Raw genomic sequence first — 10,174 nt, 5'->3', positions numbered from 1 at the left:
CACAGAGCCACTACGATGGGTGAGATGTGCAGCTGCTGAGCGCACTGAGGCCTAACCTGTGCTGAATGACTCCTGGGGAGGTAGGAAGTGAGCTGATGCTGAGTGGCACGCTGCCATCTGTGTGGCTGCAGTTGCCTGGTGATGACTGTAGGGAAAGGAGCGGGAGCCTTCCTGGGAGAGCGGGGTGGGCTGGGAAGGAGGCCCTGAGTTCCTGTGAACAGATTCTCCAGAAAGTGGCTTTCCAAACTCTGTGAAGGCAAAGATGAGAGGATGTAAGAGGAAGAGATGCGAAACCTGGAAGTTTTGTTGCCTGATGGGAAGGCGAAGCCTTTTAAAATGAATTTCCTATGAATCTCAGGCATGATGCAAAGAGAAGACTAACAAGCGGTGTGGCAGACACGTTTCACTTGAGAGGACAGCTGGGCAGGATGCAGTGTCCATTGTATCACATTCTCAACTGTCTTTGTGCATTGAGGAATGCTCCATATAAAATGCTGGGGGAAAGAGATCGACTTTCACATGTCCTGAAACTCCTCAAGCACATTGAATCCCAAGGTCAACAATTGCTTAGGCTTCCAAGTTGGGGGAAACCATAAATATGTATGTATGTGTGTGCACAGATGCTGCATGTGCCCAGTGCTTTACCCACCATATAGATGACAGGACATGTTTGCTGGGTGGATGGATGGATAGGTGGGTGGGTGGGAGTGGGTGAATGGATGGATGGATAGGTGGGTGGGTGGATAGATGGGTGGGTGAGTGAGTGGATGGAGAGAGATAGACAAGATCTGGTCCTTGGCCTACATGGTTCCCACTCTAGCTGAGAATGGGAATACTGAGTTACATTGACAATACAAGGTAACAGGTGCTGCAAAGTGCAGGGGAATCCCAAAGACAGAACCTTCTTGCCTCCAGGCACTTAGGAAACTTTTGAGAAGTTGGAGACATTGTGGCAGGGCCTGTGGTGAATAGAAGGCAGAGTGGAACCCTGGGGGCACGAGTGAAAAGTCCTGCTACATTTGAGGAAATGCTCGGTGGTCTGAACTGGTGACACTGTAGGACAAAAAGTAGCCCTGGTGATGCAGCAGGCTATGCATGGGGCTGCTGACTGCAAGCTCAGCAGTTTGAAACCACCAGCCACTCCTGGGGCAAAGATGAAGCTTTCTACTTCCATAAAGAGTTACAGTCTCCAAAATCCACAGGGGCAGTTCGACCCTGTCCTAGAGGGTAGCTGTAAGTCAAAATGGACTGGAGAGCAGTGAGTGAGTCAAAGGAGTTTAGTTTGAACGGAGACTCTGCCACACCCACTAGGGGTATGAGGTCACTTTGCCTCTGAGCCTCACTTTCCTGGACTGTCACACGGAGACAGTCATTCCCCCTCACACATGGGGTAGTTGTAAGGATTAACTAGTGTCATGTGTAATAGAGGAAATATCACTTTACCCAGAAGGGTTCCACAGTATAAAGAGTCCTCGTGGCAGTTGTATTTCTACCAGCTAGAGTCCAAGTGACCCAGTTCAAAACCAACGTCACTGCCGACTCACGGGGGCCTATAGGACAGGGTAGAGCTACCCTCGTGAGCTTCCTGAGACTGGAACTCTTTACAGGAGTAGGAAGCCCTGTCTTTCTCCAGTGGAGCAGCTTATGGTTTTGAACTGCCGACCTTGCGATCGCAGCCCAAGGTGTAACCACTTCATCACCAGGCCCCATTGACCTAGAGGGGCCTCATCATATATTGGAAACGTTAAATGTTGTTTTTTATCATTTGGGGCCATGAGTCGGTTCTGACTCATTGTAAGCCAATGCACAAAACATTACCAGTTTCCTCACCAAAACCTTGCTAGGCATGAGCCCAAGGCTGCAGCCACTGTGGCAATCCATTCTAATGAGGGGCTTCCTCTTTTGTTTGCTGACTCTCTGCTTTATCAAGCATGATGCCCTTCCCCAGGGACTGGGCCCTCCTGATAACATGTCCACCCAAGTACTTAAGATGAAGACACAAGATGAAGGCTCTTCATCTTCATTTCTAGGGACACTCTGACTGTACTCCTTCCAAGACAGATTGGTTCATTTTTCTATGGTATGGTATGTCCATGGTATAATCAATATTGTTCACCAACGTCATAATTGAAATGCCAACAGACTGAGTAATATGCTGTATGTGTGTGTACATGTGTAGACACTGAGAACGCATGGAAGAACCTGGTCATATGGTGCCATCAGCAATGAAGGGGGGTTAGGTGTGATGGGCCAGATGGTTGTTTTTTCCCCCTGTAAATCTTGGTGATATTTGCTTTCATATCCATTGTGCTCACCACCATTGAGTCATTTCTGACTCATGGTGACCTTATAGGACAGAGCAGACCTGCCCGTGTGGGCTTCCAAGACTGTGAATCTTTACATGAGCAGAAAGACTTCATCTGTTTCTGGAGGAGCATCTGGTGGTTTCGAACTGCTGACCTTGTGATGGCAGCCCAATGTGAAATCCAGGACGCTGCCAGGGTCCCATTTGCTGAGTAGAACAGAGGACAAAAGGAAGAGGAAATGAACGAAGGAAGGAAGGAAGAGAGGGAGGGAAGGAGGGAGGGAGGGAGGGAGGGAGGGAGGGGTGAGAGGAGAAAGAAGAGAGGGAAGGGACAGAGAAGGCAAGGGAAGAGCAAGGAGGAAGGGAAGGGCATCTCATCAGAGCAGAGGCGAATCCACTCAGAGTTGGAAAACCCCTAGAATTAGCTAAAAGGATGTCCAATGCCAAAATATCTCTACCTGACTGTTAGGAAAAATCCAGAAAACTGAGCAGAAATAGAGATTCTTGAAAAGACACTGTGTTAGTCCGGGTTGGCTAGAGAAACAAATTCGCTGACCCTCATCTAGGTGTGTAAGAGAGAACTTTACATCAACGAGTGATTGTACATTAAGAAAACATCCCAGCCCCTCCAGATCAAGTTCATAAGTCTGATATTAGCCCAGATGTCCGATACTAGTTCATAAATTCTTCTACAGACTCACGCAGCACAAGCAGTGATGCTGAAAGCAGGGAGATCACAGGCCAGTGGGTGAAAAGTCTTGTGGAAGCATCTCAGCGCTGGCGTGGCTCTCCACGTGACTCCTCCAGCTCCAGGGCTCTGGCGCCATCAGCGTGGCTCCATGTGGCTTGTGAACAGGAAGGTAAAGCAGAGAAAGAGTGGGTCCCACCTCCAGGGAGGAAGACAGGAGTTCCCAGAACCCTCAGGAGAAGGCCATGCCCACACAGAGGTATCATTGGCTATGACCTGATTAACAGGCTAGACTCCACCCCTTCGCTCAAGTTGACAGGAGATTACGTAACTGCCACAGACACCCTTGTTACCACCCTCTCCAAAGTTAATTAAGTGTGGCAGTGAGACCCATGCGGTTTGGGGTAGTTACGTAATGAAAAGATCTGCTAAAAATAGCACCCTGAGGCCCGGCTGGTGGCTGAGCCAGCTGGAGTGGCAGAAGGTGATGGGCCACGATCCCAACAGCTACACAGTGGTTATGATTAAATGAGGCTTCTCATATTCAGGTTGCCAGACAGCTCCAGGCAGGAGCCCGGGAGAGGCTTCATTTATGTCATGTGGAGATTAACTGGCTCCTGAGCAAGGTTCCACTGCCGATTCCCTTTTTCTGCACATTCCGTGGGTTCAGGAGATGGCTTGCTAGCTGCTCTCTGGAAAAACCACCACCAGGCTCTGTGAAAAGGTCCAAGAACTGAGCCGGTGCCTAACTTGCTTCTCATCCATGGGAAACCTAGGCGAGCGCCACCAGCAAGGAGTCCTTGGGGACACTGGTGCCTCGTGGCAGAATGCTTGTCTTCCACACTCCACCCGAGAGACCATGTCCCATTCCTGGCCAGTCCTCCTCATGCAAAGCACCACCCATCTGTCAGTGCTGCTAGGATGTCGGACAGGATCAGCAAAGTTCCCGACTGAGAGGGACTAGAAAGATCTGTTTCCCCAAATCAGACAGTGAACATGCTATTGGATCAGGACAGTCCACTTCGCATTGATCATTGAGATGGGTCTGCTGGGACTCGGGGGGGTGGCGCGGAGGCAAGGACCAAGTTGGCAGCCGCTAACCACATCGGGGTTTGTCTTTAAGCAAGAACTGTTGTGCACTGCTGTTTTATTGAAGGGGTGTTTGCCGTGGCGTGAAAGGAAGGAAGGGAGGAGAGAGGGGGGGTGCAGGATGAAGTAAGACTATGGCCGCCGCCACCCCATCCCCCATGGGCTGTTTTTAGTCATCAGGAGCAAAGCGAGCAGGTTCTAGACCAGCCGATTGGGGTACAAAACCACAAGCCACAAACCAAACAATCGAAGCAGCTGCTCTCCAGTGGGTTCAGAGTCAGCAGCTCCAACTGTGCAACATACATCTGCACTCCGCAGATTTTCACAACTGGGGCTTTGCGAAACAGGTCACCAGGCCTTTCTTCAGTGGCATTTCGAGGTGAGTTCAAACTGCCAACTCTGCCAATTGCAGCCGAGGGCTATGTCCCCTGGGGCCCTCTCAGGAAATGAAGAGTCAGAGGGGTGTTTTCAGTAGGGTGGCAGGGCTGTTTTTGTTTCACCCACAAGCTCAAAAGGGCTGTTACATTTTTAAATGGTTGGGGGTTGGGGGTGGGGAGTGGGTGGGTTTGGGAACCCAAAGCAGAATAACATTTTGTGACACGTGAAAATGAAATGCGATGCAAATCTCCATCTCCATAAATAAAGTTTTATTGGCGCATGGCCACACCCATCCGTTTGCACATTGTCAAGTCTGTTTTCGCTCTGTGGTGGCAGCGTTGAATGGTTTGCAGCGGAGCCCATATGGCCTGCAAAGCAGAAAACCGTCACTGCCTAGCCCTTTCCTGCAAGTGTTTATGGACCCCTGGTTTGTCCAAATGAGCAAGGTGAGAGTGTGTAAGACAGCCATCACAGACACTCTAAGAGCTCTGCCAGACAACATCCGTTGCATTCATTCAATTATTGATTGATTGGTATGATTTGTTCATGAGATGCTCGGTACCCACCCCCTCGGCCAGGCCCTGGGCATAAGCAGTGAACAGGCAGGCATGGCCCTTATCCTCTGGGAGCTAAAAGTCTGTGTCTAGATATCAGCCTTCCTGGTCCCTCCAACTTACAATGGCCCGGAAGGATGGAGTAGAACTGCTCCTTTGGGTTTCCAAGCCTTTTCATCTCCTCAGGAGTAGACAGCCTCCCCTTCTTCCGATGGAGCTACTGATGACTTTGAACCGCTAGCCTTGTGATTAGCAGCTCAGGACTCAGCCCACTACTCCACTGACTCAAAGCAGTGAGTGAGTCCTGCCAACAGCTTGTCATATGGCTCTTTTGTTTCTTCAAGTCCCTTACAGGCCTTCCTCCTCCTCTGCTTAGTCATACCTTCTCAGAGCTCCTGGTGTGTCACAGGGAGGTCCGGTTCTAGAAGAACTGGCCTTGAACTGGTCACCCTCTCAGCCTAACTTCAAAGTGCTCACCATGCAACCCTTCCATTTGCAGACCCAGCTCTCCGTGTCCCCCACAAGGGGAGGAGCCCCAGTCCTTAAACCCCCTCGAATGGACGGGAGCCGGTGCCAGCGACGAAGAAGGATGTGACCACGTCTTCACAAGAGCCCTCCAGCAGCGAGCCAGTGCCCCCTGCAGTCGCGGGTCACAGTGCCCGGGTACCCCCTGCAGTCGCGGGTCACAGTGCCCCGGTATCTCTGTGACACAGTCCTGGGAGGGAGGCAGCTCTTCAGGGGCAATCCGAAAACTGGGGTTGGAGCCACGAAACTGACTTCAAAACCTCTTTTTACCTCGTCTTCCTTTGTGTTCTTGCCCAACACCTTGTCACGGACTGTTGAATTTTGTTATAGAAAAATAACCTTGGGCTAGTCTTTGAAGACTCTCCTTCCACCGCATCTGGACCCTTTCTTCTGGTTCTGATGGGGCTCCAGAGCCCAGTGACTGACATAGTTGGTACTCCGGGGCACTGAGGAGAAGCCGCCTGGTGCTGTGATCCAGGGTAGGTGCAGCAGGGTCTCACAATGGCCTCTCCCTCTCCATCTGAGATCACCATCATCCTGGTCCTTGTGGTCCTCATCTGCATCACCATCGCTGGCAACGTAATTGTCTGCCTCGCCGTGGGCCTGAACCGCCGGCTTCGCAGTCTGACCAACTGCTTCATTGTGTCCTTGGCCATCACTGACCTGCTCCTTGGCCTCCTGGTGCTGCCCTTTTCTGCCATGTACCAGTTGTCCTCCACGTGGAGATTTGGCCAGATCTTCTGCAACATCTACACCAGCCTGGACGTCATGCTCTGCACAGCCTCCATTCTCAACCTCTTCATGATCAGCCTGGACCGGTACTGCGCCGTCACAGACCCGCTCCGATACCCCGTGCTGGTCACCCCTGTCCGAGTGGCCATCTCCCTGGTTTTAATTTGGGTGATCTCCATCACTTTGTCCTTCCTGTCTATCCATCTGGGCTGGAATAGCAGGAACAAGACCAGCAATGGCAACGACACCGCTAAGTGCAAAGTCCAGGTCAATGAAGTCTACGGTTTGGTGGATGGACTGGTCACCTTCTACTTGCCTCTGCTCATCATGTGTATCACCTACTACCGCATCTTCAAGATCGCCCGGGAGCAGGCCAAGAGGATCAATCATAGCAGCGCCTGGAATGCAGTCACCATAAAAGAGCACAAAGCCACAGTGACCCTGGCCGCTGTCATGGGGGCCTTCATCATATGTTGGTTCCCCTACTTCACCGTGTTTGTTTACCGTGGGCTTAGAGGGGACGAGGCCATCAATGAGGTCATCGAAGCCATTGTTCTATGGCTGGGCTATGCCAACTCAGCCCTGAACCCCATCCTGTATGCTGCATTGAACAGAGACTTCCGCACTGCCTATAAGCAGCTCTTCTGCTGCAGGCCCAATTCCCACAACTTTCATGACAGTTCTCTGAGGTCCACCAACTCCCAGATGTCCAGGAGCCAAAGCAGAAACCACACGGGGCAGGAAGAGAAGCCCCTGAAGCTACAGGTGTGGTGTAGGACTGAGGTGAAAGCCCCACAGGGAGCTGCAGACAGGTAACAAGCCCAGCCATTTATGGGGGGGGTCCTATAAGAGGGGCACAAGGAGGGGGGGTGCCTGCAAAGACAGCCATAATGATAAGATGTCTGAGTTTGCGTGTTGTCTGTCACATGCTGGGCCAGTGGCCTTCAACAGCACCGGGTAAACCTTGTCTCATTTAACCCTCATTAGAACCCCCTAAGATGGAACCACGAGCACCTTTTTCAAAGGAGCGCATCAAATCCCAGAAAACTAGGCCAGGATCACACAGCTGGGTCCTGGACAAAGGTCTCCTAACTCCAGAGATTCTAGAATCTTCTAGCCATGTTGTCTATATAATCAGGAGTCCTACATTTTAAGTCCAGCTCTGCTGCTTCTTGGTCATAGTGGTCACCTAACCCATCTAATATCACTCAAATGCCACCAGTCGTCTTCAGGTAACCTCTGGTTCTTGGTCAGACTAGAACTGGACTCCATATGGTTTCGCTGGAAGTAGATTGTCAGACCTTTCTTCCAAGGTACCTGTGGGTGGCCTTGGATGGCCAATCTTTCACTAACAGTTGAGTGCTAACTAATTCACGATTCGGGGCATCCTCAGCACGGAGATGGTTACAGTGTGAGTATATTGTGAGGCTCGAAGGAGAACAGTTATTGAGCATCTGCTGTTGCTTTGGCTGTTCACTTGGGGATGTTCCAACAGCTGGGGCAGAGGATTGGCAGACTCAGGAGGGCTTTGGATGCCGGCCAAAGGATCTGGACATCATGGTTGTAGCTCTTAGGAAGAGACTGGAGGACCAGCAAGGAGGACCCGTTGCTTTGGAAAGAGGGCTCTGGGTGCCACCTAGGGCATTGGTGGGAAGGGTAAGACCACATATGGGAACATCAGTGAGGGGGTTATGGCCTTAATCCATGGAGTTAAGAGGAGAATGATTTAGAAGTTTCCCATCTAGAAGAGAAAATCCCAAAGGCCTGGATCCCTCCTGCTGTGCAGAGTGCAGGATATGCAAACACAGCGGTCCCTTGGGGGCAAGAATGGACAGCTGGGAGGAACAACAGGATGCAGAAGAGACCGAGAGTAAAGTCACTCGGGCCACAGGCGAGGCTGTGTAGAAAGGGAAACGGCACCCCGGCCTCAGACACCTTCACGAAGTTCAGTCAGTCGAAAGGCAGCTTCGAGCTGCAGCTGCCAGGGGCCACACCGGGCAGAATACCCTTAGGGCTGCAGACTGCTTCGAATTTTCTCAATAAATATTACTTTTCTTCCTCTTCCCACAGACCATACCTCTGCCCCCATAGCACCCTGGTCTGGGGGACTGAGCCTTAAATCCATCCATCCTTTCATCCATCTATCCTTCCATCAGTCATTCATTCAGCAAATAAGGAACTTGTCAGGTGCCCACATGCCAGGACCCATGCTGGCACCAGGGATATAGAAATGACATCCTTGGAGCTCAGTGTGATGAATGGTTTCGTGAGGTCAATGTCATAACCCTGACTTCCACGCTCCTTCCTTCAGAAAATCGCCTCAAGTGGAAAGCTAATTCAGTTCAGTAAAGTATAATAATTATAACCCAGAGGGCATGAACCATATCCAACAAAGCAATTGACAGGACCCAGTTGAGGAACTTATATTGTTCACTGATGCTCACCCTGGCGCTCCTTGTACCTGTTGGACCCCTGGACTCATCAGCTGACTTCTAACCCAACTCTCAGAGAAGGTTGGGAGAACCAGTCAGCCTCGAGGGTTGGGTGGGGGTGCAGGACAGAAGGCCCGGAAACAGTCCCAGGTTGTGCTTTTCCCCTGAGGCTCCTTTGCCCCTGCTTCTGGGGACCAGGGCCAGAGCTGATCCAGACCCGTTTCACTGCCTGGGGTGTGTGTTTGCCTGAACGGAGCCTTCGGCCAGATCAGATCAGCCCTGGGTAGAGTAGGGGATGCCGCAGGGGGGTGTAGCTGAGCTACTCCATCCTCCCTTCCCTGTGCTGCAGGCTACTATCAACCACCCACCTCTGAGGCTGTAAACTTCTCCAGGAGCGCACAGCCTCCTCTTTCTTCTGAGAGCCTTGCAGTTTGCAGCCCAAAGCCTACTCCCAGCACCAGCTGAGCTGGCCGAGTCTCCCCACAGAGGGTGCTCTGTCTGCCCCTGCTTGGTCCCTAACACCCTGTCTTCACGCAGCCCAGGCCGCCTCACCAGTGTCCTCGCAGGCCCCTCTGCCTCAGCCTCCTCCCCTCTGCTACTTCACTCAATGACTTTTCTGAACCTCGGCTCTCAGAGTCGCCGCCATGGTTTCCTATGCCACTGGGGGCAGTCGGGCGTCCACGTCTTCAGTTCCCATGCAACCACCTCCAACTACTGACGGTGCCGTAGCTTCTCAGGGGCTGGTGGTTCAGGAGATCGCCAGGCCTCTCTTCCTGCTGATTAACTTAATCCTCCCACCTTTCTGTTAGCAGCCTAGCGCGTTAACTCTTTGCGCCGCTGGGGCTATCACTAGTGTCCTATACCTTCTGTAACCAATGGCCACAAACTTAAAGCAGCTTAAAAGAGCACGCCATTTTTCTCCTATGGTTCTGGAAGCTTAATGTCCACGTGTAGATGGGGCCAGTTTCTTGGGAGGCTTACGAGGAGATTCCCCCCTTGCCTTTTCTGGCTCCTGGTGCTGGTGTGGTTATGCACCGGGCTACCAGTCCAATGCATCTTTCCCTGCAGGAGAAACATGAAGCTTTCTACACCCATGAAGAGTTACCATCTCTGAAACCTACAGGTGGCAGTTCTATCCGCCCTGCAGGGTCCCTGTGAGTCGGCACCGACTCAGTGGCAGTGAGTCCGTCTTTTGGTTTAGTGGCCCAACACTCCTTGGCTCAGGCCTCCTCTCTGGTAGCACTTCAACCTTGTAATCCTGTCCTTGCATCTCCTCTCCTATGGCTAGCTCCCCCTCTGCCTGCCGCTTAGGGGGACACTCGATCACATCCAGGATCCAGGCTCCTCCGCCCAGCTCAAGTGCCTTCCTCTAACCCCATCTGCAAAGTCCTTTGGGCCACACCCACTCTGTGGGTTATTGGCAGTCAACCACAAGGCCCAGCTCCCTAGTTTGGCCCTTCAAGGCTCGGTC

General features: G+C 51.9%; 1 protein-coding gene across 2 annotated transcripts in view; it reads left to right on the top strand.

Moving 5' to 3' along the window:
- The window catches only part of HRH2 (histamine receptor H2), a 68,445-nt gene that overhangs the window by 27,185 nt on the left and 31,086 nt on the right, over window positions 1–10,174 (top strand). For both annotated transcript variants that reach the window (XR_006679528.1, XM_045284636.1), the window contains exon 3: window positions 5,514–7,083. Coding sequence is in view for 1 of the 2 variants with exons in the window: in XM_045284636.1 (XP_045140571.1) it covers window positions 6,041–7,083 (1,043 nt within the window). In the remaining variant the exon portion in view is untranslated. The remainder of the gene's footprint in view (window positions 1–5,513; window positions 7,084–10,174) is intronic.

This window comes from Echinops telfairi, unplaced genomic scaffold (genome assembly GCF_000313985.2).
Source record: "Echinops telfairi isolate 266 unplaced genomic scaffold, ASM31398v2 ScPeMD7_7469;HRSCAF=8507_0, whole genome shotgun sequence".
NCBI lineage: Eukaryota > Metazoa > Chordata > Mammalia > Afrosoricida > Tenrecidae > Echinops > Echinops telfairi.
Note: the sequence above shows the minus strand (reverse complement) of the source record. Positions and strands in the feature narration are given on the sequence as shown.